Source organism: Gobio gobio (genome assembly GCF_949357685.1).
Source record: "Gobio gobio genome assembly, chromosome: 20".
In the NCBI taxonomy this organism is placed as follows: Eukaryota; Metazoa; Chordata; class Actinopteri; order Cypriniformes; family Gobionidae; genus Gobio; species Gobio gobio.
In genome coordinates, this window is record NC_137113.1 from 19,379,560 (window position 1) to 19,407,110 (window position 27,551).

Below are 27,551 nucleotides of genomic sequence, written 5' to 3' on the forward strand. Positions count from 1 at the left end.
AACTTTACAAGGCAGTTCAGTAGGCAAACATTGTGAAACGAAACCATACACGTGTTATGTTGATGCAAGCAGACAGGTATATTTATTAAACATGACTGTACAACGAAGAGTAATCAGTAAAAACCCAGAAAGTAGCGCCATTGAAAAGAAAATAAAGAGGTAATGATTTTCAATTTTTGAAACTTTGAGCTCACATTGACTTTCCATTGCTGCAATTAAAAAGTGATGCTGCTTCAAATCCTTGTTTACATGCATAATACTCCCTGCATAACGGAGAATAGGTGTATATTAATCTTGTTTCTTTCGTTGTGCAATCTGAGAGTCAAATGAATGGATGAAACAAATGCACACCTTACAGTCCATCGGTTCTTAGGCGGCATTTCTATGTGTGTTCATTCAGGGGAAATGCGCAGAGACAGGCCTCCTCTTGGAGAGGTAACTGGTCCACGTTGTTGCTGGTGATAGGAGTCACTGCCCTAGTGAGCTGGCTGTATTTCACATGGACTAATGACTTTATACACACTTTGGTTTCAAGAGGTGAGATCCTCACACAGCCCAGAGTGTTCACAGTTGAGTGCTCTGAAGACTACAAGAAGCACAAGATATTCCCAGGTATGTTGGTGATTCTTCTTCCATTCACTGAGCTCCATCCACTCAAAGTGCAGACTACATTGCAAACTTTATTGGAAATTTCAGCTTTGGTTTTGGTGTGTATTTCAGTTTTTTATAAATTTAACATTCACTATGATGTTATTGTGGAATATTGCATATTGAACTGTAATTGGTACATACTCTTTCTTACTATTTATATTCGTATTTTATTACAATTCTTTTGCTACTTTGCTTCTATGTTTTTTAACAGTGGCATTTAACATGCATGTATTGCTTGGTTTTTAGAGAAAATATAATAAGTAATATTTACAATATACACCAATCAGGCATAACATTGACCACTGACAGATAAAGTGAATAACACTGGTTATCTCGTCATCACGGCACCTGTTAGTGGGGTGGATATATTAGGCAGCAACTGAACCTTTTGTCCTCAAAGTTGATGTGTTAGAAACAGGGAATGGGCAAGCGTAAGGATTTGAGCGAGTTTGACAAGGGCCAAATTGTGATGGCTAGACGACCGGGTCAGAGCATCTCCAAAACTGCAGCTCTTGTGGTGTGTTCCTGGTCTGCAGTGTTCAGTATCTATCATATGTGGTACAGGGAAGGAAGGGAACAGTGGTGAACCGGCAACAGGGTCATGGACGGCCATGGCTCATTGATGCACGTGGGGAGCAAAGGCTGGCCTGTGTGGTCCGATCAAACAGACGGGCTCAAATTGCTCAAGAAGTTAATGTTGGTTCTTACAGGAAGGTGTCAGAATACACAGTGCATTGTAGTTTGTTGCGTATTGGGCTGCATAGCGGGCCAGGGCTAGCCTAGAAATGTAGACGCAGCCAGGGTAGTCTAGCAACTCTCCATTGGCTTGCGAGCTGGTGCTGTGGGTGATATTTTTAGTATCAATTGAGCATTGTTTAACCCTACCTGAGTTTTGTTGCTGACCATGTCCATCCTTTTATGACCATTCCAGCAGGATAACATGTCCTAACCCATGTCACAAAGCTCAGATCATCTCAAACTGTTTTTTTGAACATGACAATGAGTTCACTATACTCAAATGGCCTCCACAGTCACCAGATCTTAATCCGATAGAGCACTTTTAGGGATGTGGTGGAACAAGAGATTTGCATCATGGATGTGCAGCAAAATATTGAAATGTTTCCAGTACATTGTTTTATCTGTCGTGAAGAATTCATTTCTGGCAGTTCTGAAGGTAAAAAGCCAACCGATACAAGCATGGTGTGCCTAAAAAAAGTGGCAGGTGAGTATAAAAATCAAGAAGGAAGAAAGTTAAAGTATTTAACTTAATCTGTCATTTAATTATTTTCCTCTTGTGCAGAGTTATTTCCAAAAGTTTATGAAAATATTTAACTTAGTATTAATGTAAATTACATTCTTCTTTAAATGAAGTAGGGTAAATTATGAGACTGACTAACCCGTCAGTTGACCGCTGTTTTTGTTTTGTTTTTGCATACTGCTACGTGCATGTGAAGATCATGTCTTTATGAAACATTACATAACACATTTTTCTAAAAAACATTTTAATCTAAATGCTAATTTAGTTTTATATATATGTATATACGTTAACGTTTTGAACTGCAAGAGGTGTTACACGTTCTTCATAAGTTGAATATGGAAAGTGGTCTGGCGGAGCTAGATATTTTACCTTATAAAGTTTTAAATATGGATATTTTTCTTAGCTTCGCATCCCTTTAAAGGGATAGTTTACCCAAAATATGAAAATTACCCCATGTTTACTCACCCTCATGTTGTTCCAAACCTGTATAGGTTTCTTTCTTCTGTTGAACACAAAAAAAAAAGTTTGAAAAATGTTTGTAACCACACATTTGATGGTAGCCATTGACTTCCAAAGATTATTTTTTTTCCTACTATGGAAGTCAATGTCAACCGTCAACTGTCTGGATACCAACATTCTTCAGAATATCTTCCTATTTGTGTTCAACGGAAGAAAGCAACTCAAACAGGTTTGAAACAACATGAGTGAGTAAATCATGGGTCATTTTCATTTTTGGGTAAACTATCCCTTTAAGTCCTCTTCGGTCAAAAATGACAGAAACATTTTATGTTTTGAATTTTTTTTTTTTTTTTTGCTTCATCGGAATGGGCTGACACTTGGTGACTTTTGTCACATTAGTTATGTGAACACAAAAACAAATCATGGAGATGATTCGGTTATGTTAAATAATCACACTTAAAATTAATGGGAAAAATGCAAAAATACAAAAACTCAGAATCTTTTGGTGATGCAAACCACAAATCAGCGATGATGCAGAAAAAAGTGCACAGCAATGTAGGGGTGACGCTCTAAAATATCAAGAGTGCAAAATAGACACAATTTTGATGTTATATGTTCAAAATGTTCCCGTCTCTGCTCCGGTTTGAATGTAGTAAAATTCATGCAAAAACTGACACTTCAAATCAACATAAAAAAAAAAATCTAAACATTGACGAAAAGTAGTCTTTGAGAATGTCGAAGTATAAATCCAAATAAAAATAAGTATTTATGTCTAAAAACACTAGAGAATTTATAAGCCAATATATTTATATTTATAAGGTTACATTTTGACCGCAAAGAAGCGAAGTGTTACCCTTAAAGGGTTGATTAACCCCCCGTATGCACTTTTTTGGGCTTCAAATTTTGGGCTCCCATTCACTGCCATTATAAAGCTTGGATTAGCCAGGACATTTTTTTATATAACGCCGATTGTATTCATCTGAAAGAAGAATGTCATAAACACCTAAGATTGCTAAATCATGGGGTAATTTTCACTTTTGGGTGAACGATCCCTTTAAGAGCCCAGCTAGTAGTTCTTTACTATTTGCATCTTTGTTCCAAAAATTCTGTGTTATAAAACTGGGGCGAACTTTGAACTAAAACGCATTGCTGTATCAGAGGAAACCTGCTCCCAACCAACTTCTAGGAGTAGAAAGCTTTGCTTGAACAAAGGTAGCACCTGTGCATTCCATCGGTGTATATCATGAAGTTAGATATTTGATGAGAGGCCAGAGCTGTGATTGACAGTCTGAATCCTCCCACATAGGACTCATTATCGAACCTCACACCAGCTTCAAAAAGCTGTAGGCTTCACAAACAAAGCAAGCTCTGGGTTTAACAAGCATTCCCGTGGCTCTAGTTCATACCACTCTCTTTATGACGGGTGTAAATAAACTCTGGGAAAGAGACAATATATTCAGGAAAATATTTTGTCCCGAAGCTAACCGTAGCCATTTCATTGGTAGGTCTTACGAATTCCTCCAGGTGCCAAAATTTTAGCCTTGTTGTGAATTGAACAGCCCACTGTGAATGTTGCCTGACCAAAAGCGCTTCCTCTCTGAGAGGATGCTGGAATAAACTTCAGAGTCATTATGCAGTACATTTTGCAAGGCAAGTTGCCTTGCTGAATGTGTCATTGAATATGCAGTTTGAAAAGAGAATTTGGCGGAGGCGTAGAGTCAGTTACTTTAATCCGTGTCATAATTAATGAACCGATATGAAAGGATAATTAATACATTCTGTCCTCAGGTTGCACCCCAACAAAATGCGGCAGAGCTATTTCAGATAGTGTTGTGACTTTGGAGGAGGCACAGAAGCTTAGAAGGTACACATGCACACAGATATGCATCAAAATATATGTACTGTCGTTCAATAGCTTGGGGTCTGAAAGATTGTTTGCTCGCATATTCCCTTGCAAAGTACTTTTTTAAGTGATCGTTTTGCGAGCGAATGGACATTTTCTCGGTGGGATGCAAAACATTTGCAAAAACAACGCAAAAGCATTTACATGTAATTTTTCCTCCCATCTCCCATTTTTTCATCACCATGTTACTTTAGGTGATTCATATATTTCTGTGATGCTAAAGCTGAATTTAAATTTCTTCAGTATCAAATTATCTTTCTGCTTATATATATATATATATATATATTATTTATTTATTTATTTATTTATTTATTTGTGGAAACCCTGATACTTTTTTCAAGATTCTTTGATGAATAGAAAGTTCCAAAGAACAGCATTTATTTGAAATGGTAATCTTTTATGATATTAAAAGGATAATGAAATGAAAATTCTGTCATCATTTACTCACCCTCAAGGTGTTCCAAACCTGTATCCATTTCTTTGTTCTGTTGAACACAAAGGAAGATATTTTGAAGAATGTGGGTAACTGAACAGTTTTCAGGCATCATTGACTTCCTTCTATGGAAGTCAATGGTGTCCCAAAGCAGCCTGGTTGCAAACTTTCTTCAAAATATTTTCCTTTGTGTTCAGCAGAACAAAGAATTGTATACAGGTTTGGAACATCTTGAGGGTGAGTAAATGATGACAGAATTTTCATTTTTGGATGAACTATCCCTTTTAGACCTGTTCACACCAAGAACGATAACTATAACGATAAAGAGTTCTAAAATCTTTCTAGATATAAAAGAATAGCAGAGTCCACACCACAGCTCTAACGATAATGGCACAGAGAAACAATATTGGAATCACTTTCAGAATTTTTTTTTTTGTGTGGACGCTAATATAGTTGTTATATTTATAGTTATCATGTTTGGTGTGAAAGGGCCTTTGAAAATGTCTTTGCTCTCATTTTTGATCAATTGAATGTGTCCTTGGTTCTTTTTTATATTTTAAAGAAATTCTTACTAACTCTGATCTTTTGCCGCCTCTTATTCCACAGGTTAGCTGAGCGGGGGTTATCACTTGCTGGCTCAGATGGTGGTGTGAGTAGACACTCTTCATATGCTTGCATCTGTGTTTAAAAAGAGTTGCATGCTGGTCTATCAAGGAAGCAGCTGCTTGAGAACACAAGAGGGCAGTACACACTATGGTTGTGTCTTCAGCTGGAATTCAAAAGCAAATTTCTTTTCCATTATGTGTCTAGATGGCACCATATTGTTTGGTATGATTGAGTTTCTACAGGAAAGCACTCAAATTAAGTGTACATTTGAGAATTCTTATTTGATGGGTGGCCGATTCTGGAAGCACATTTGATGGGAACAGCGTGTGACATTGCCAGTGGTTGTTGAAATTGTGTTTTACATTCGTAACGGATTTAGCTCAGCTCACCAGTTCATCACTCTGCAGCTTAATGGTAAAATACTGGAAAAGATCATTGTAGAAAAGTACATGTGATGTTGAGACCCAAACCACATTGTAAAATAATGCGCCTGATACAATTTAGAGTGAAGGTCCAGTATTTCTGAAAGTGTCACAACCCCTTTTATAAAAGTCATATTAATGTTAAATAGTTACGCTGCTACAGTTTGATCTGTTTCCTGATTAATTAATTGACAATGTTTCTGGTATAGTGGCATGGAGTGGCAATTAACTTCAAAAATACACGAAAAACAGTAACATTGTGAAATATTATTACAATTTAAAACACTTTTTTCTATTTTGATATATTTTAAAATGTATTTGATTTCGATTGGCAAATCTGAACTTTCAGCATCCTTACTCCAGTCTTCAGTGTCACACGATCCTTCAGAAATCATTCCAATATGCTGATTGACAAAAAATATGACTAATATTTTGTGAAAACCGTAAAAACCTTTCTTCAGGATGCTTTTATGAATGGAAAGCACTAGGGCTGTGCGATACTGAAGAAAAATGCGATATGCGATATCCTTGTTAAAAAATGCGATATTCGATATGCAATACGATATTGTTTTAAGTGTGTAAAATCAATTTCTTTCCCCAACTGATATCCTTCACTTAAAGCATAATCGACTGTGTTTACATGATTACTCATCAAGACAGCCATTTTGACGTAACTGTGTGTGTATTTGTCAGTTCGAGTGTGTAACAAGACACGAAAAAAAGAATGGCCTGTGCGCACGTTTCGGTGTGTGTGTATCAGACAGCAGACAGCGTGAGACTACAAGGAGTTGTTTTTCGCAAGTTATTGCGTTTAATAACTCTTTTTAACGTCAAGCAAGTCACATAAGTAACAGTCGTGTGCCCAGTCTATTCTCTGCTATATGCGTCAACCTAAAACGTACACTTTTCACAATGTTGAAGTAGCCTATTAGAATCATTCAGATATTGCGTGCCATTGCGATATGCATACTGCGATATGTACATTTGCGATATTTCGATAATTTCTATATATTGCACAGCCCTAGGAAAGCACACAAAAAACATATAATATATAATAAACATGTCATTCTTTTGTATAGCTGTTATACTGTCTTTACATCACTTTTGATCAATTTAATGCATCCTTGCTGAATAAAAAAAAAAAAAATGGTTACACTTTATTTTACCCTGTCCTTGTTACATTATGTTACTTGTACTTACCATAGTAATAACAGTAAATTATGCATTATTAATTTAAATTTATATAGCGCTTTTTCTGGGTACTCAAAGTGCTTTACATATAGAAGGAGGGAATCTCCTCAACCACCAACGATGTGCAGCATCCAACTGGATGAAGCGACACATCCATGATGCGCCAGAACACCCACCACACACCAGCTGATTGATGTAGAGGAGACAGAGTGATTAAGCCAATCAGGATAGGGGAATGATAAGGAGGCCATGATGGACAGAGGCCAATGGGCAAATTTGGCAAGGATGCCGGGGTTTTCCAAAGGATATCCTGGGATTTTTAATGACCACAGAGAGTCAGGAAATCGGTTTACGTCTCATCCGAAGGACGGTGCTTGTTACAGTACAGTGTCCCCATCGCTATACTGGGGCGTTAGGACCCACACAGACCACAGGGTGAGCACCCCCTGCTGGCCTCACTAACACCTCTTCCAGCAGCAACCTAGGTTTCCCAAGAGGTCTCCCATCCAGGTACTGACCTGGCTCAGTCCTGCTTAGCTTCAGGGGGAAACCAGTCTTGGGCTACGGGGCGATAAAGCTGCTGGCAATTACATGCAACTAACCCTCAAACAAACCCTAATGCTACCCTAACTCTATAGTAAGTAAGTACATGTAGTTAATTAATATTACTCTGTACTTAAATATATAATTACACTGTAACAATGACACCGTAAAATAAAGTGCAACCAAAAAAACCTTACTGACCCCGCACTTTTGAATGTTGGTGTTCAAGTCTTTCACACAAATTATTATGCTGATAATTTAAGTGGTAATTATACATTTCATGTAACTTTAGAAAAATGCTAAATTGAAGCATGTTCGCTTGGTGACCTTTTTAACCCCTCTTATGTAAGGACCGTGGATTACTTTTATGATGTGTTCACTTTATTTTGACTGCAGTGAATTACACAGAGAATATCTGATACCTGTGTAATGTTACATCAAATTAACTTTTAAGGTAGAAACCTACTCTGGGATCTTACCAGGCAAAGAGGCCTTTTATAGAGTGTAACCAGTGAACTAAAAGAGGGTATAACAGAGGGTCCTGCTGAGTTTTTAAGAGCAGATCAGCCCCATCATGATGATTTATGAAGTGTGCGGAGACAGAGAGCAGGGAATACCGGGGATGAGAGGAGTCCATCTGTTGACCTTATGAAGCAGCACGAATAACAACAACCTCAGCGGTACAGTCCAGCACCAAGCCAAGCCCTCAGTGTTTGTCTTTGGAGTTTACTCAGACCAGAGACACTAGGGAAAATTGTGCTTTCTTTTGTCAAATATTGACTGTCTCCACTGTGTTTCCACTGTCTATATTGTTGCGTACAGGCCTCCATCCTGGATCTTCACTCTGGGGCGTTGTCGATGGGGAAGCAGTTTGTAAATATCTATAGGTGAGTATTCTGTGTGAATTTTTCAGCACCTAACAGGAAGTCGTCTCCAACTGAACTTCAGCCACAGCTTGATCTCTCCGAATCACAGCTCAATCTAATATCTCGAGGTATGTTTCATGTTCACATCAAAGTATACCCCTGGGCCTGAGGAGCTGAGCAGAAATCAATGGCGGGATGGGATGGGAATGACTTTTCTAGCTTTGATTGTGAAAGATCACCTCTTACACCTGGAGATTTTCCTCATGTCGTTTGCACTTTGGTGCCCACACACAGGCTGGTACTGTGTTGGCAGTTAAGTTGTACAGCTGGCATGTGTTGGCACGCTAGTGACATTTTGGTCCTTTTGTATGTGAATCTATTGCTGCTTGCATTTTGATGTGGCGGCAGTGTTTCAGTATTTAAATGGCTGCCATCCTACAAATGCTTAAGGGGGAGGGTTTGATATTGGTTTTTATTTTTTATCGCTAATAAATCCATATGCTTTTTCATCCACAGATATTTTAAGAATGAGATACAGGATGTTTTTACAGAAGAAGATTTTGAACTGTACAGGTGAGTTCTTTTTTGACAAAAATAAAATAAAAAAATCTATTAACGTGAGTCCAACATTAGTCATTAGTCTATTTATTTATTTATCGGTTTGTATTTTATTATTGTATTATTCTTTTATTTATTGAATTTGATTTTAATAGTATTTTTTATATTTTGCTTTTTTTTTTATTAATATATTTTTTGTTGTTGTTTTTTAGCTTCTGTCATTTTAACTATACACATGCAGGTTTTAAACCATTAGCAGCTTTACTACAATGTGTCAAATTAAAAATACTTAGATATTTTTTAACACAAGAATGTGTCATGTAAATCTAATTTCTCTGGGCTTCCTTAACGATTAGTCAGCTAGACTTTTTGGCAGCCCACCATCTGGTTGGTTTTGAAAATCTGTGGTTTTGTAATCCCTATTATGGATATGGATGGATAAAAGTACCACAAGCGGATGTCAACTATATAAAGAAATTGTATGTGCTCCGTTTTAAACCAGGGATGTTCGTGGCCGAATTCAAAAGGTGATAGCTGAGACTTTTGGTCTGGACTCCGAACAGATGTACCTCACAAAGCCCACCTTCTTCTCTCGCATCAACAGCACCTCTGCCAAAACCACTCATGATGAGTACTGGCACCCACATATCGATAAGGTAACGCAGATCCAAGAAAACGTTTAACGTCTAGCTTTTAAATCATATCCTAGGAATGTTCAAGAACTCCTAATGTTTACTCTATGACCAGTGTTCTGAAACTGCCAATCACATTTGTTCCCTCAGAACTTGGACCAAAAATATCTCCATGAGCAAGGGCCCAGATGTTTTGAGCTAGTTTTAATAGGCCATATTATTGCAAAGTTGACATTTATAAATAAATAATGTTTCACATCAAATTAGTTCAGTGACTTGAAATAAAGCAGAACTTGAAATACTTGTCTAGGGAAGCAAACACAAAGGGATTTGGATATGAATAATGGAACTAGATTAATATTATATTCATGATGTAACCATGCATCAGCTAATTATTACAGATATGAAATTAATTGGCACTCAACCCCAATTACTGGCATATGGGAGATCCCCACAGCCCTATGGTGCCCGCTTCTTGAACCATATATATAATAGTTGAATTTGATTTTAAAGTGGCAAATATACTTGGTGTTTACACAGACTTATAATGCTGCACAGATGTATTATATACATGAATCACAATCACAGTGAATCACATACTGTAATGTTGATTTACTGATTTGCACTGACGCATGCTGATTGATGTGACATTTATGCTTTCTAAAAGACTGACTTGAAGCACTAACAAAAAATATTTCAGAACCGATCTGGCAAAATAAAAAGAGTATTATTTAAGAGCGGACTAAATTGCCCAAAATCACATAACTGCCTGTAGGCCTTAAGGCCTTTAAGCACATGCATAAAAACGTATTATGTTTTATTTAGCAAGCGTGTAACCACCTAAATCATTGATGGAAGACACTATTTACAGCCAATATACTGTAGGTAATTTACTAAGGAAATGTGTTTTTTAAAGCTTTTTAAGTTATAGCGCAACCTATGGCCAAATTTCCATAAGTTTGCATGCTTCTTTAGAATCATATTTCGCATGTGCTCACCAAGTTCTACGTAAATCAGACACAAAAAAGATTTTTCTTTTAGCAATATCATGTGAGTTTGCTATAAAAATATAGCATTTTGCAGTTTTAACAGTTATAACGTCACCTAAGGCCCGATCTTCATAAAAGCTTGCATGCTTCTTTAGAATCATATGAGTTCACCTAATTTCGTGAAGTTCTGAGTTTTAGTTTAGGACTGATAGACTTTTGGGTACACTTGGCCACGCCCATTTTCTAAATGACCCTGTTATAGCTATCCAAATGCTAAAGTTCGTAATTTTCTTTAGAGTCCAGAGATTTGTCCTGCAGGGGTTTTATTGAGGTTGAAAAATTAGTTAAACAAGTCCAGTGATTTTTGTTCAGATTGAAACTTTTGTACCTCCTGTGTTGCTCAAACTTCATTGGCCCACAGCGGCCATGTTTTTTGAGATGCTTGAACAACTTAGACCAGGGGTGTCCAAACTTTTTTAAAAGGGGGCTAGATTCGATGTTGTGGACACACCTGGGGGCTGGCTCCTTTGCTATTTTTGTATGTATTTATGTATGTATGTTTATGTGTGTGTGTGTGTGTGTGTGTGTGTGTGTGTGTGTGTGTATGTGTAAGTAAAAATATTGTTTCTATATCTATAACGGCTTTATGGTATTTAGTCTACATAATAAATACAAATGCAAAACTACAAGTTTATGACACAAATATATTCTGTAATTTGGCATTTATTACTCTTTTAATACATGTCTACATTAAAAATTAAATAAAATTAGATATTAAGACAATTTCGCCACGGTTACAGTTAGTGTTACCACAGTAAATTCATGTTAAATGCTGGTGAATTGTTGATTTAAAATTATTCTGACCTGATCGGCTCAACATTTATACTGATTTGCATGTTAGTGTTGTTAAGTCAGCGCTGTTTCAGCTGGCTTTAAACTAAATTAAATCACAGAGATTTGCAGCTTGTACCAGTGACCTCTACGCCGAACTCCTGCACTTCTCACTGTCTGTTTAGTGGGCGCGGGATCGAGACATTCAGCAAGTAAACACATTTGTGAGCTTGTGAGACACGCGGTGCGCAGTGCACGCAGAAGTAGCGCTGTTTCGTTTCTTTTTTCCACATATCCCTGGCCTGAAATCTAGTACTGCCACCTTGTTTTGACATTGTGAAACTGCACGATTTGTAAATTATGCGTCCCACGCATTTGGCCCACGTGCCAGACTTTGGACACCGCTGTCTAAGACCATCACAGTGCCTTGGGCAAAGACACTGCATGGCAGTTTTCAAATCAATCGGACTGACTTTTGCGTAGTTATATTCCATTTTATAGCGCCACCAAGTGGCCAGTCGCTGCATCTTTTTTCACATGACCACACTTGAGCAAAGTATTCCAATGATACAAGTGAGTCTGCGACTGGTCGGTTTAGGAGTTATGAGAGATTTTGTGATTTTGATTGCTGTTGCACCACCATCAGGCCAATCGGGGCGAGCCTTGATGTTGTAGACGGGGAGGGTACTACCATAGTCTACTGTCTGCCCGATCACTTTTTGGGCAGAATGTTGATCTTTGAAAATCCCAACAATTCCAATTGGGTTTACGCGCTACACACTTGAACCCCTAAATACCCATACATAACGAGCCCCAGGAGGGGCCAAGACTTGCAGTACACCACTGGCTCATATGGTTTTAGCATATAAGAGACTCTTCTCTGAATTTCTTATTTATAAAGATGGAAGTGCTCAACAATATTTGCACACAAAACAATGTTTGGTACAGCACATTTAGGACCCAAATTCTATATTTGGCCAGACTTAGTTTTAATCGCAACAACATTGCCTTTTAAAGACATTATTTATTTTTGAAAAAGAGCAATGTTGCTACATCACTTTCTAGCTGTTGATATGAGGTCTTGAGGGGATCTAAAATCAAGTTAATTTATGTCTGGTCTTTAGAAGTACCTTTTGATCTATGAGTTGGTTGTGCGTTTATGAATGCGGACATCAGGGTGATTTAATCAAAGTGATCATTTCACTTCGCAGGCAAGGTTTACGTGCTTGGCTGTAACACATCAGAGGAATAAACTGCTTACATTAAAGATAAATTGCTTTTGTGTTTTGGATCTCTTCATGCTGCATGAGAGGCAAAAAGAATGAGAAGGTCGTTGTAGCTTGTAGCTGCACCTATTGGTTTGTTTTTGAAATGTAATCGTCCACATTGTCATCATCTGTTATTTGCTTATGCAATTGTACGATTCACTTGAATCAGCTCGTGTTTAGACAGAAATGCATTACACCACAGTGATAATGTGCTGTGTTGGTAGGGTTTGTCCATATGGGTTGTGGGATGATATTTTGGCATTGGTAGAATAATAAAAACAAATAAGCGTCTCAAATGCTGAATGTACTCCCTCTGCGGTAGGTGTGTAGAATATTCCTCATTAATCAGTCTCTGAAAAAACACTGGAAACAACGTGCTGTCGCCAGAATACTGCCAGTCTTAAACCCCAGATTTGATTAAAGTAGTTAAAAGTGTAATTCGACATGCCGAGAAGTGACGCCTGTGTGGTTTGGGATCACTAAACTCTGCACTGCTTTATGAGGGAAATCTCTTTAAAGTCCCAGGGATGCCGTTAAATTCTACCACTGTTTTTCGTTAAGCCAGGAAATCTTAGCCTTTACTTGAGGGCATTTTTTTTTTTTTGAGATCTTTACTTGTCTACATTTAAAAAAATGCAGCAATTAAAAATAAATGAATGAATCTGTCAATCAACAGGGATTAGATTTTCTTTTTTTTTGTTGTTGTGAAAAACCCCATAAGACATCACGTTGTGATCAGTTTGGTTCTCCCCATCAAACTAAGATTAATTATTAAAACATCTAAATTAGTGCTTTAGGCTCATTCTGAGATTTGTTTGAAGTTTTTCAGAAAAGTAATGTTCATGGTGTTTAAAATGTGCATATTTTTTAACAGGAGACTTATGGATCTTTTGACTACACATCTTTGCTCTACTTGTCTGATTATGGTTTGGAGTTTGGTGGCGGACGGTTTGTCTTCATGGACCCAAATAGCAACCGAACGGTGGAGCCACGTGCTGGTAAATACACACAATATCACACGCATCATCTGGATTTGTATAAAAGCATACAAATAATGTAATGTGTTCAAGCAAGATAATGATTAAATTACGGCTGTCAGTAAATAAAAAAGGGGGGGAAAGAAATCGAATTTATGATAAATTAAATTATATTCTGATTAATCATATTCATTATGTACAGTAGATGCATATGTTTGAGAAAAATATTTAGAAAAATATATTTAAATAGAAGCAGTTTTTAAATTATAATAATATTTAAAAAAATACTGTTTTAATATGGAATTCCAAAGCTGACATAATTATAAATAAATACATAAAGAAATATACAAAGAAATGTAAAAAAGCAAAAATATACATCCATAAATATACAAAGAAAGGTAAAAAAAAAGCAAAAATAAATGAGTATTTATACTTTTATTTCCTTATTTATGTATAATTGTATTTTTGTCCACATTTTAATTATTTTTTTATTTGTTTATTTCTACATTTATTTATGTCCACATTTATTTATGTATATATGTATTTATGGCTACATTTATTTATTTCTACATTTCGTTGTCTGTATGCTAATGAGGGGGGCGTGTTTTACCTCAGACATAGCAATCAAGCTCAGAGTGTCTGTGCTGAGCTTTGAGGCCACAGTGACACCTTGTGGTGTGACCAAACAAAACGCAAGCCGTTGCAAAAAGTCGCACAGGGAATGAATGACTTCGAGATGGGCAATATATCCAAAATCTTATATCACAGTTTAAGTCATTAAATATCACCTTAACTGTATGTAGGATTACCACATGTACTCTTTATTCCGAACATGGCTGTAAAACAACGTCTGGTCGGGATTTCTAAAATATCTTAGCACACATGAACAGAAACCGCAGATCAACAGATCTGATAACAGATACTTTGACTTGGAAGAACGTGAAATTATCCACTAATATTTCCATTAAATGTGGGGGAAAAAAATACAATTATACATTTTGAGATTTAAGGAAATAAAAGTATAAATGCTCATTTATTTTTGTATTTTTACATTTCTTTGTATATTTATTTATGTATTTATTTATAATTTTATAATTTTAAGCTTTGGAATTCCATATTTTTACAGTGTTTTTAATTTTATAAAAAACTTCTTTCAAAAGCATAAAAAAATTGTACCAAGCCCAAACCTGTGAGTTGCAGTTTGCGTTAATATAAATTAAACTCATATGAAATATGTATGAAAATGCTTAAAGCTAAAATCTACCTTGTTGGATTTACATTTAATGCCCACTGGCAATTTATTTAATTTCTGTGCTCCTGAGTATTCAAATGAACTCTTGCCAGACATGGTGTTAAGTCAGCCTAAATTAAGATCAGTCACACTGCCTGGTAACTGTGCCTAATGTGGCATATAATGTGCAATACAGAATGATTGTTTTGTGTGTCATGTTAAGTTTCCATTCTTTGAATTCTATTGGTAAGGGCGAACTGCAACTTAAAGTAGCAATAAGTGTACTTCCTCTAGGAAGACACAATTGTTAAGCACTAACATAATAAATCTGTCATGAAGATGCACTGCAGGTTGTGTGTATAAACTTTATGAGGTTATTAATTGGCACCGCTGAGGTTCTTTCGCACACTGGAGTCCATTTACTGAATCATGTAAGTGGTTTTATGGTTCATTTGAAGTGCAAAAGAATTAGCAATAATTATCACTTTTTGTATGCCACCATGAAGTAATATGGAGTTTCACTAAGGCTCTCTCCTCTATTGTGGTGATTACATAAACACTCCAAACCCTCTTTATGACTTGTTTTACATACCTGTTGCATGGTCTAATTGTTTTGTTTTCTTAGCCTGGCATTTAGATAATGTCCCATGATGACGCTATCCATGAATGGCTGCCTGATTATGTGGTCTGCACGGAGAAGCTGTTATTTTGACTCGTGCATGTGAATTAATTTACCTTTCAGCTCTTTATTACAATCTGTCAATTTTGAGTGGATAATGTCTGCTATTTCCAAAGGTGCACTCGGTGCTGTCATACAATGATGATAGAAACTGTCAGGATCTTTTCTTTAAAAATCTGCCCCCACATATCCCCACTAGGCCAGTGAGAGGTGTTTTGACATTTGATCATGATGTGCTCCCTGAACCAACCCATTAAAGATTGATGGAAGGGTGATAGTTGATGGCAGGTGACTGGTACGTGCATTGAACAAAATATTATGTACAGCCATTGTTATAGGGGTTCATATAATTTGTTTAGGCTACAGGGAAAAACAAACATTGCGATTTTTATCTTTTCATTCTCTATATTCTCTAGGTTGTATAAAAGTTGTGTTCAGCAGTGATTAGTACAAGTGGTTGTTGAAATGGGTGATTTGTCAGACTTCTGAAAAGGACAATCATGGGAGCCCATTTAGCAGGAGCGTTTGTAACCTTAACAGCCCAATTATTTTGTCTTTTAAAGGTGCCCTAGAATGAGTTGAAACAATATTAAATATCCATTTACAACCCCAGAAATTGTCCCTAGAATGAAATGGTCTGTTTTTGCCTTATTTGGAAGGGTTATGAATATTAATATGGAGTTCTGCTCTGATTGGCTGTTTCACTGTGTGGCTAATTTCAGTAGCTTTAGTGACAGAAACGCATCTACACTGTCTGTCATGAAAATGGAGAGATTATGCATCCAACCTTTATATGTTTGATCCTGTTTCTGACGAAGATGCAGATTTGAGATTGGAAATGGACGCTTCTGAGTGTTAAGTTTAGTCTTTGTTTTCAGTGAGACCTGCAAAACGTAACATCAGTACTATAACTTCAGCCTACGTGTGAACTAGCATATAACATTAACTTTACACGTTAACGCATAACATCAGCAGTCACAACTGTGTTTTTAGCATTGTAAAAATATTTTAATCATTGTAATGCATCACCGTATGATTTTACAATGATAGCTGCTTCACTTTGTGTCACAAACTCTAAACAGCGAACTGGGTAGCACGTAAATATGTTGTTTGTACAGCACACTAAGAAACTTTAAATTTAATCAGAAATAGTTTAGACAGCCAATACGTGGATAAGATCACTAACTGCTTGCGGGAATATAGTTTTGAATTGCCGCTTCTCCAGTATCAGATATTGTCCCAGGTTAGAAAAACTGTCCGTGGTGAAATGGGCAGAGCAAACGAACAACTTTGAATTAAATTGCCGCGGTATCCGGTTATAGATAAACATCAACCATGCCTGTTGACAGTTTTGTTCTGTGGGAAGGGTATGAAAAGTCCTCACGTCCCCTGCACAGCCTGGAACATAACATTTATTTCCATGATCTGCCATTTTCGCTATCCTCGCTTGACGCTTGTTTCTTCACAATACCTGCAGAACTCCCGATGATTCGGCTGTGCAGTTCCGCCTGTTGGGGGCGTACATATTAATGATCCCGACTGTTGCGCAACAGTCAATGTTATGTTGAGATTCGCCTATTTTTCCGTGGTGTTTTTCACAAACGAGATTTACATATGAAGGAGGAAGCAATGGTGTTTGTGACTCACAGTATGTGATTTCCATGTACTGAACTCTTGTTATTCAACTATGCCATGGTTAAATCCATTTTTCATTCCAGGGCACCTTTTAAGAACAACAGTTTTGTACACAAAGGCAAGACTTGCTTTGACAAAAACCAAAAGCGAACACTAAGAAAACATTTGTCCAAACAACAAAGAAATAATGCAGAAAAAGTGAAAGGCGAACTCAATATTCACTTTGAAGAGATCCTGTTTCCACAAAAACCGACCATAGAGAACTTTAGAAAGCCAACATCCATGAAAGAGACACAATTTCTAAAACTTTAATCACAGACTCCAATGCTAAAATTTGGAAAATATGGTGCCATTAATAATCATAAAACCTGGACAGCTGGAGCACCAAGCTGAACTTCAACATCTGCCATGGCCAGCTTGATCACCTGACTTGAATATCACTGCACCACTGTGAGCAGTTTTAGAGAAAAGAGTGAGAAGCAGATTCCCCCTCCAAAATCTCTGAAGCAACTGGCAGATGCTCTGATAGGTGACATTTCACTGAAAAATGTATTCTAGGCAAATGGTTGTGAAACACATTAATACATAAATATAGCCTGTTTCCCAGGTGTTGACATTATTAAGATTTAAGATATTATTATACATATATGCAGTCATGGTCAGAATTATTGGCAACCTTGGTAAATATGATCAAAGATGACTGTACAAATAAATCTACATTGTTTATTCTTTTGATCTTGCATTAAAGAAATTCTCAAGAATCTAACCTTTTTTTGAAGTAAAAAAAAAGCGTGGGGGGTAATCACATTATGAAATGTTTTTATCAAACACATAAGAATTTCTAGGGGTACCAATAATTGTGGCCTATGAGTAAAATATCTCTGATTCCTATTCATCGTGACTAGGAACATGAAATTGTCCAGCCACGACTTCTTGTTTCACAGGAGTATAAAAATGAGGAAACACAAAGGCCAAATTCCCTTAAAGTCGCTTTGAAATTTGAAGTTTTGGGGGGTTTAGAATGAACATGTTAGCCTTAATGTTTTCTATAAGCTAATGTGCTCCAAAAAATGACAATATTTGTATTTAAAAGATATAAACATTCAAAACTTAGTCTCTCACTTCCGGAAATATGGATCAATGAATTTGATGACCTCACGCTGCACTTCAGCTATTTTCTATGGTGAATGGCACATAGTGCACTATATATGGGACAGGGAAAAATTCAGACGGTATAAATATGCTTTCCATTAGGGCGAATGAAGTCTGGTTTCATGTTAGTGTCAAGTGCAGCACACACACAGACTGCTCCGGTCCAGAGACACAATAGCACTGAGCGGATCCAAAAAATGTATCGGACCCATTTGAATTCTGCACAGAATGCTATGGTGCTGCGTTAATTTGTTAAATTTCATATATTTTGTAAAGCACTTTGTGATTTTTATCTGTGATAGGTGCTATATAAAGAAAGTTTAGTTACTTACTATATTTTAAAGTGATAATGGAGAATATTAAGAGGAGAAACTGTTAGAGATTAGGAGGAAACTGCAGTTTATTTAGCTCTGGTCTAGCTGTGATATAAACTAAACACTATTGGCTATTTTAAAAAGGGGGAGGATCGATTATGACCCACCCTATCTTCCTGTTTCAGTGGAAATTACGTCAACACATTGAATAATGCTGCACGTTTCGAAACTGCGTTTCAATAGGTAAAACCAAAGAATATAGTTCTGATGTGCAGCAAAAGATTGTTGAGCTTCACAAAATAGAAAGTGGCTGTAAGGAAATGGCTAAAGCATTGAAAAAACCAATTTCCGTCATCGGAGCAATAAAAGTTCCAATTAACAAAAGATGCCTGGAAGAGGACACGTGTCTATATTGTACATGTGTCTATATTGCATGGCAAGGAGGAGAGTTCGAGTGGCCAAAGAGGATCACAAATGGAGAATTGCAGAAATTAGTTGTCTTGTCTGACACTGAAGACTGGAACTTCAAACGAGACTGGTTTTGGCAGTAAACCCACCAGATGGGTTGGTGCAAATGGATAAAATATACCCCATGTCCATGGTTAAATATACTGCTGGATCTTTAAAGCTACACTGTGTGATATTTTCCCCCATCTAGCGGTGAAAAGGTATATGACCATCCAATGAATATTAGTTTCTGTTCCTCTCAATTCCGATTTCGTTTTAACTCCTACGGTGGCCGCTTTAGCCCAAGATTAACATGGCTTCCAGTTCGACCTCGTCCACATTCGACACATGCCATCGAGTGTTAAAACGCGAAAGGCGAAGCTTGAATTTACAGGTATGTCCCTCTTTGGCTAATGTACTTTCAAGATGGAGGGGCAACATGGCGACCCCTCATCCGTATGTATTTTCAATGGCATATTATAAACTTATGAGAATACCAACAAATAAATCAACCTGACGGCCTCTGCTAGAAATTGTATAATGGGACATGGTTAGATCTTCAGGGCAAGGATCCAACACACAAATTGGTCACAAAATGAAGCTTCTGCCATGACCTGAACCCTATAGAAAATGAATGGGCTGAACTGAAGTGAAGAAGCACCAACATGGAGCAGGGAATTTGATGGATTCTGTATGGAGGAATTCTCAGAGTCGTCTTCTATAATGCCTGCTAAGGTTGGAGAACACCTGACAAGGTGTTATCTTGCCAACATGTATTGAATGTACTTTCCTCACATTTTCAATTATTTTTCTTCAATGAAAGGTTAGATTTTAGTTTTTTTGTGTTTTTTTTAAAGATCAAAATGATTAACAATGCAAATGAATTTTTATAAGCTGCTTTGTTCATATTTACCAAGGGTGCCAATCATTTTGACCATGACTGTATGTATGTATATAACTGATATGCATTTTGATGCATTATTCATCAGTCCCCAATGTTTTCAGCTCTGGAATTCGTCCTCCCGTCGTGCCCCCTCTCCAGCTAGGGTGAGTAGTTTTGAATGCCTGCCTCCAGGTTTAAATGAATTAGGATACAGTGCGTTCGATGTAGCAGCTGGAACGTGTTCCTGTTCACTGGGTGGCAGAAGCAGTGTGCTCTGCCGGTGCGTTGATTATCCATCAGGTGTGGCTGATGAGCCCTGATCTTCGCTGAGGTAATTATTACTCTGATGGATAACTCCGTCGAACAGGCTGTAATTATAGTTAGACTGACAATCAACCTCCCTCTTCGATGATGGATGTGAGGAGAGATATTGGCCTGTTGAGATACCCAGCGCTAAACACAAGGGAGGAGGACAGAGGTGATATGAGAAGGGGGAGGGGTGCTGATACAAATGCAAGTAGAGTGTGAAATATGATGTCATGTATTAGAAGATGAGATTGGGTGGAAAAAAGCACTTTATTTTTGTCGCACTGGGAAAATTCACGCCTGGTGCTGGATGAATCCTGTGGGATCACAGCTGCATCTCATGATTTGAGAGTCACAGAGGAGCAACGTGCTTTTAGCCCAGTGAGTGCCTCATATGGTTAGAACCAGCTGGGGAGTTTAAAGGAGGCAACAGGTGCATTTTTATTGTCAGGTGGAAAAATAAAGGGCTGGGGTTTTTTTGGCTGTGTTTGTCTGTGATAGCAGACGAAAGGAAATGGGTGCAGTTAAAGAGATGTGACTGTTTTGATGTGCAAATATAGGGACACTTTTTAAAAGCAGTAGACCTTAAAGTGGTGAGCTACAGTATCTGTCATGTTAAGCATTTAAAGGTTTTAACAATAACTATAGTTTATCTTGTGTAGAAATGTTTGCATTTTACCTATTTTTTCCAATAATAAGGCATTTTAAGGCAACTGTTTGTCACAGACCTTAACTGAGAAACCTAACCTTAAAGGGTTAGTTCAAACAAAAATGTAAATTCTGTCATTAATTACTAACCCTCATGTCGTTCGGAACACAAATGAAGATATTTTCGTTGAAATCCAATGGCTCAGAAAGGCCTCCATTGGCACAATGCACTTTACACTCTCAAGACCCATTAAAGGTACTAAAGACGTTGTTACAAAGTCCATCTCACTACAGTGGTTCTACAATAACTTTATAAAGCGACGAGAATAGTTTTTGGGCACAAAAAAAACCCTAGATAACGACTTTTTATTGTGATGACCGATTTCAAAACACTGCTTCATGAAGCTTTGAAGCGTTATGAATCAGCGAGTCGAATCATGATTCGGATCGCGTGTCAAACCGCCAAACTGAAATCACGTGACTTTGGCGATCAAAACCACTGAATCGACTCACTGATTCATAACGCTTCGAAGCTTCATGATGCTGTGTTTTGAAATCGGTCATCACTATAGAAGTCGTTATTTCGTTTTTTTTGCGCACAAAAACTATTCTCATCGCTTCATAAAGTTATTGTAGAACCACTGTAGTGAGATGGACTTTGTAACGACGTCTTTAGTACCTTTAATGGGTCTTGAGAGTGTAAAGTGCATTGTGCCAATGGAGGTCTTTCTGAGCCATCGGATTTCAACGAAAATATCTTCATTTGTGTTCCGAAGATGAACAGAGGTCTTATGGGTGTCGAACAACATGAGGGTAAGAAATTAATGACAGAATTTAAATTTTTGGGTGAACTAACCCTTTAACCTAACTAGTGTGGAACTGAGAAAAATGACTTTAAAGATTTTCAGTTGTCCAGCCAAATTAATTATAGGTAGGACACTAGAAATCTGGCAATTGGATGTTTTAGTAATGAAAATTATCTACATAAAAAAATGAGCTCAAATGTGACTTTTGACCCCTATTTTGAAGTTACTGTACTCTGCCTTTGTATTGTCTGCAAAAAGTAAAAAGTCACACTAAGGCAAATGGCAGTAACTTCCACATTATCAATATTTGGTTGCTGATCACCATTTACAAAATTTTTATATGGAAGAGTTTGGTAGCTTATTCATTGGATAGCTGACTAGTTATGCTATAGGCTGCTAGCGAGCTAAACAAAGTAGATTGTGATCTATCTAATTTGTTAGTCTAATGCATCTTTTGTGTTACACAATTTCTTACCTTGACCTTGATGCCTGTATTTCAAAGCGGTCTCAACCATCCTTAAACAAAATTAGTAAAAACAACCACTCAACTATTTGTTTTACCTACACTTTTATTCAGGTATCGTGTGTTAGAAGTGCTTCAGTGACAGATGTATGGCACAGGCTAAACTGTATTTTAAACGCAGCAAACTTTAATGGACAGTAAAACAAACATAGAATATGTAACTGCAGGCCGACACAGTAACTTCTAAACAACGGTTAAACAATTGCAGAGTATCCAAACTCAATTTGAGCATTCTAAAACAAAGGCAAAGAAGCAGTAACTGGTGTAACAGTGTTCTGCCTTGGTTTCTCCTGGGCTTTTTGAAGTTACGGTTAAGACAACCCATTATTTTCTCGGTTAAACTACGGAATTGACTCAATATACTTATTCACATGATAAAGGAGGTCTTAAATGTCCCAAAAATATCAATAACTCAATTTCGACCAAAAATTAAGTTAATGCCTTTTGCCTTTGTAGGGCAGAAATGTTTTTTTTTGTCATTTTTTTTCCCCTCACTCTAAATATTCTTTTCACTTCTTCTTATTAAACTCCTCTCCATGGAAACGCAATCAAATCATATAATTAGAACCTCTGAAATATAATTTTCTAGTTACATGACAACATGCTGGCAAACTGTGTGCTCTCCTCTTAGCTTTTTATTCTTAATTTGTTAAATTTCTACATCACTGAACCTTATGTTTTTAGCCAGTTTCTCTCTTGCTTGATATCACTCCTCTCCTAATTTCCATGCAAACCCTGTAATCGGGATTAAAATTTTTCCTGCCGAATACTCCACATGTCCTGAGGCATCTTTCAGGTTTCATGGCATTATACACTTTCCTCCAGAAACGCAGTGCAGCATGTTATTTACACGTGCATATTGATCCTAATGTCTTATTTTCTCAAACGTGTAGTATCGCTGTAACATTTTAATGAGATTCACTGTAACTTTCACAATCAAAAAGAGTCAACGAGGGTCAGAATGAAGCTGCCACAACGGATGTAATTTGCATAAATATCCTGTTTAGCAAATGTCTCCTTATGCGTCTTCAGTTGAAGTGTACAGAATTAGACTTGGCTAATTAGCGTGGAGGCAGCATGCGGTTTTAATATAATATCCGTCCAGTTTCAACCTGCATTTGTCACTGTGAAGTCTAGCATTTTATGGAGGAATGTTTTGAAAGTATCTAGTGTATAATGCTTGTTATTTCCTCTTGCTGTAAATCCCAATAATCACACCATAAGAACATAATTTAAATGGAGCAATTCATTTAAATAAAGAATCAATAATGAGATATAGATAAAAATTATTGATTTTTAAGACATGCCCATTTTGACAGAACAGATTGAAAACAATGTATTCAAAACTTTGAATTGAGCTTTTTAAGAATGTTTAGAGGTGACATAAATACAATTTAATTATATTAAACAAAAAGTATAAAATCCTGCTTTTGTGTTGATTCTCCAAAAAAAAAAGAAGAGTAAATCGTCTCATCTGTATAAATGTTCCAAGAAAAAAAAAAAAAAAAAAACTTTTTTTTTTTTTTGCACTTAAAAATCCTGGATGTAAATATTACTAAATATAATCTGTACTATTATCTGTACTATATTCTTCGTTCAATTTACCTGTTTTACCTTAAAGTTCCTCGGGGCCGAACTGAACTTAGAAAATAGTTTTTAAATATAATGCTTATATTGCTTGTAATAATTAAAAATAATAATAATAATAATTAAAGCTGACAATGCTTCCATCACTGAAAGAGTTTAAGGTACTTTTACTAGATTCTGTTTTGTACCCTTTTGTTATTTGTTGCTTCCCTCTTGACCAGGCCATTCTTGTAAAAGAGATTTTTAACCTGGTTAAATAAAGAAATTAAAGGTTAGGTTGCTGTGAATATTTTGAATGAAAGACCAAGAGGAGAAATTGCAAAAACAAATTTTCAGTCAGTTTTGTTCAAATGTACAAATATTAGTGAAGCCCTTTTTAAAAGTAGTAGCTGCTATTTAAATTTTGCTTTGTTTATGTAAAATGGCTCTGAATGCCATACTTTATAGTTTCTCCATACGCCTGACACATTGAGAACTCATTTGCTCATTAGTGCAGTAGTTCTCAAACCTGTCCTGGAGGCATCCCAGCCCTGCACATTTTGTATGTCTCCCTTATCAGACTCACGCAATTTAGTCTCTACTAATGAGCTGATGAGAAATTTCTGCGTACACACGAAACCACTGAAACCGACTCAAAACGATGTATGTAGTATACATGCCAGACCAGTATGTGGCGCTGTAATTCTGCCACATAAATGCACTCAAAACGGAGAAGAGTTGTGGGGTACAGCAATGGTCGGAAGTGAGGCAAAATCTCACGATAAAATAACAATAAATAAATTTGCTACTTTCCAGATTGTGTTTTTTTAACGCCTACACCCACCCCAACCCTAAACCTACCCTTACAATAATGCGAAAACAGTAAATAAATGACACAATATTGATGTGCGCATGCCCAGTGGCCGTAGCTCAGTTGTTGGTTTCAGATGTATCTGGTTTCAAAAAATACCGGTTTCAGGCTCCTAAAACGCCGGATCCGTCTGGACGAAATGCTGATACGATACAAATGTTTTACGTATACAGCTAAGCGCGACTCCGTGTGGACGGGGCCAAAATGTGCAGGGCTGGGGTGCCTCCAGGACAGGTTTGGAAAATACTGCATTAGTGCAATATCATACTTTGTTGACAAATCATACATGTTTTTTTTTTTTTGCCATTTTCTCCGCATGTATCCCTTCCATCCTTTTTCGTTACAGAATTCCATTTGCATTGCCTAATACTTCCAGTTTATTTCCAGCTTGCAGGATCTATGTTGCGTTATGGATATTCCTCCAGCAGTGCAGTCCAACATACAGCATTTATTCATAGAATTTTACACATGCATTTCCACTTTTAAAAGTCGGCTTTTCAAAAAAACATGAACATTTAATGAGATTCGGTACAACTGCTATCATCAAGAATGGTCTACAAAGGCCAGCACCAGGCAGACATAATGAAGGTAATTTACATAAATATCAAGTTTAGCAAAGGCCTCCTTTCTGCTTCTTAAAATTGAAGTGGCTTAAAATGAATTCAACAATCCAACCAAGCAAAATTAGGATGTTTTAGTAACTATCCCGGCACCAACTTTTATTTAGATTGATGATTTGGAGCCTTGTTCCATTTATTTTAACATGAAACGCAACAATAATTGTCAAACACAAACATTTAAATTAAGATACAACTTAAAACTGCCTTTTCATCATGAGGGGGGAAATCTGTAGAAAATCTGAGCATCCTTAGAGTTTGAACATCATGATAGCCTGATGTTAACATACTTCATCTGCAGTTTTTCAGCATATCACTGTTTCTTTCTGTCATCTCCTGCAGGTCGAGTGTCTTTCTTCTCATCCGGTTCTGAGAACCTCCACCATGTGGAGAAGGTCGTTTGGGGCACACGATATGCCATTACGGTGTCCTTCACATGTGACCCCGATTATGCCATTGATAACCCCTCCCAGCCGTAGGATCCACCTGGCTCAAAGGGACGGATGAGTGACAGGAACCCTAGAGCAAACACAAAGGAAAATGCAGAAACACTCTCATCTGGCACTTTCAACAGTCGGATTCCTGGCGTAAAAAAAAACCTTATTGTCCCATTAGAAAAATGTTTGGGATTTGCTGTGCTCAGATGGGTTTTTCAGGAGATTTACTTGAACTGCTGTGGTTTTTGAAGACACGCATCTTTTGGGTTTGACTTTCGTTCCGAAGGTCCTTCTTTACAATTGAACTTTCTCTTTCCTGGCTGTGCTTCACTCTTTCAAATCTTTTATATTATTGTACTTAAATCACTGTCTAGACAGGAGACACAAGTGGGATGATAAAAACAGGTGTATGTAATGAAAACAAGGAGCTGGGAACCCGTTCGTCAAATATTTCTGCTCATGTCACCAACTGAAACAAATGTTCTTTGTAGAATTGCTTTCAAAACCTGCATATGCTTCTAATGAAACATCAATGTATCAGATTCCATACCCAAAAGAACAGTTTATTCCTTCAGCCATGTCTTTCTACTTGAATGAAAGTTTTAAAAGAAAACCTTTTTGATATCTTTGATAAACGAGTGTGTTGTTCTTGTAATATTCAAAGAGAGAAAGAAAGTTGACTTTATATGGCTCTTTTGTTTGAATGTCTCTTTAACTTTCCAGTGCCAAGTATGACCTTTTGTATTGTGTATCTGATGAGCTTTTGGAAACGCATTACCTCCTTCAAATGTGTTTGATTTAATTACACTGACGTTATGTGGTAAAAGTCAGGTTCAGCCAATCACAACACGCTTGTTTTTGAGCTAATTGGTGTCTCTGTTTACAGGCCCAGTGCACAAAACTGGATAGTTGTGAGTTGAAGTGAGATTTAAAACAGAAGTTTGATATTTTTCTCATGTAAAGCATTGAGCGAAATCTTCTCAATAGTATGTTTTTCAGAAGTTATGCTATGAATCTGTCACAACCTGTGGTGAATTTTAATGAATAAACTTAGCATTTTAACCAAGAATTTTAGACAAATTCTGAATCTGCTTATACATTTAATGCCTGCTATTGAAATGCATGCTTCAGCTTTATTATAATAGGAAGAGGAGTCACTTTAGGCTTCTCTTGTTTTTTCAGGTCTGCTCATATGTGATGATTCATGAGTTTTGGCTTATGCTTAATTTGCGGCTCCTGTTGCATCACCAATAGTTTAATTGGAAATCTCTCATGGTAAGTAATGTCCCATTTTCAGTTGCTAATTCATTCATGCTTTAGCTACTGGAAGGCTGAATATTAACTAGTGTGCAAAGACATTTCATAAAATGATCATTTTAGGTTTATGCAAAACAAGTAGGTTTTGCCAACAGCAATCACAGTCTTGTGTCTCAGGGCAGATCCCCTCAGTGACTAGGCTGAACAGTTGATTTATTGCCACTGTATACAATATGAAATACAATCCGTCCATATCATGTGGAGTTGCTTATTTATCTATGATGAGCTGCATTTGCATGAGATGATGGGGTCGAACATGTTGGATGTGCGTCATGCGTATAAATGTGCTTGTTTGTTTTGAAATATGGGGAGGATATCGCCGTTCAAAAGTTTGGGATTTGTACGATTTTTAAAGTGTTTTTAAAAGAAGTCTCGTTGTGCTCATATCAGATCAGCATATCTAGTATATCCTCGTGCTGTGCTGAGGTCAGACAGACTCTTCCACAATTTCAGTAATTTGTTGCTATGTCTGATTTCGAAGCAATTGACTGTAAAAATTTTAGAAGAAACCTTAAAACATCAACCTGCACTC

The 27,551-nt window shown here is 37.0% G+C and overlaps 1 protein-coding gene across 1 annotated transcript; it reads left to right on the forward strand.

The window, feature by feature from the left end:
- Positions 1-27,215, forward strand: ogfod3 (2-oxoglutarate and iron dependent oxygenase domain containing 3). Its single transcript, XM_079846041.1, has 9 exons — positions 1-159; positions 401-612; positions 4,157-4,232; positions 5,311-5,353; positions 8,289-8,353; positions 8,849-8,905; positions 9,393-9,546; positions 13,485-13,608; positions 25,608-27,215. The coding sequence occupies exons 1-9, from the start codon at positions 92-94 to the stop codon at positions 25,742-25,744; spliced, it is 936 nt and encodes a 311-aa protein (XP_079702167.1). The 5' UTR covers positions 1-91; the 3' UTR covers positions 25,745-27,215.
- Positions 27,216-27,551: the final 336 nt, after the last annotated feature.

What these genes read in the sequence shown, in the direction of transcription:
- ogfod3 (XM_079846041.1), top strand. Translation starts at nt 92, where the DNA reads ATGACTGTACAACGAAGAGTAATCAGTAAAAACCCAGAAAGTAGCGCC. An exon ending in GAAGCACAAGATATTCCCAG is followed by an intron (nt 613 to 4,156) that starts GTATGTTGGTGA and finishes TTCTGTCCTCAG; the next exon opens with GTTGCACCCCAACAAAATGC. An exon ending in TTGCTGGCTCAGATGGTGGT is followed by an intron (nt 5,354 to 8,288) that starts GTGAGTAGACAC and finishes TGTTGCGTACAG; the next exon opens with GCCTCCATCCTGGATCTTCA.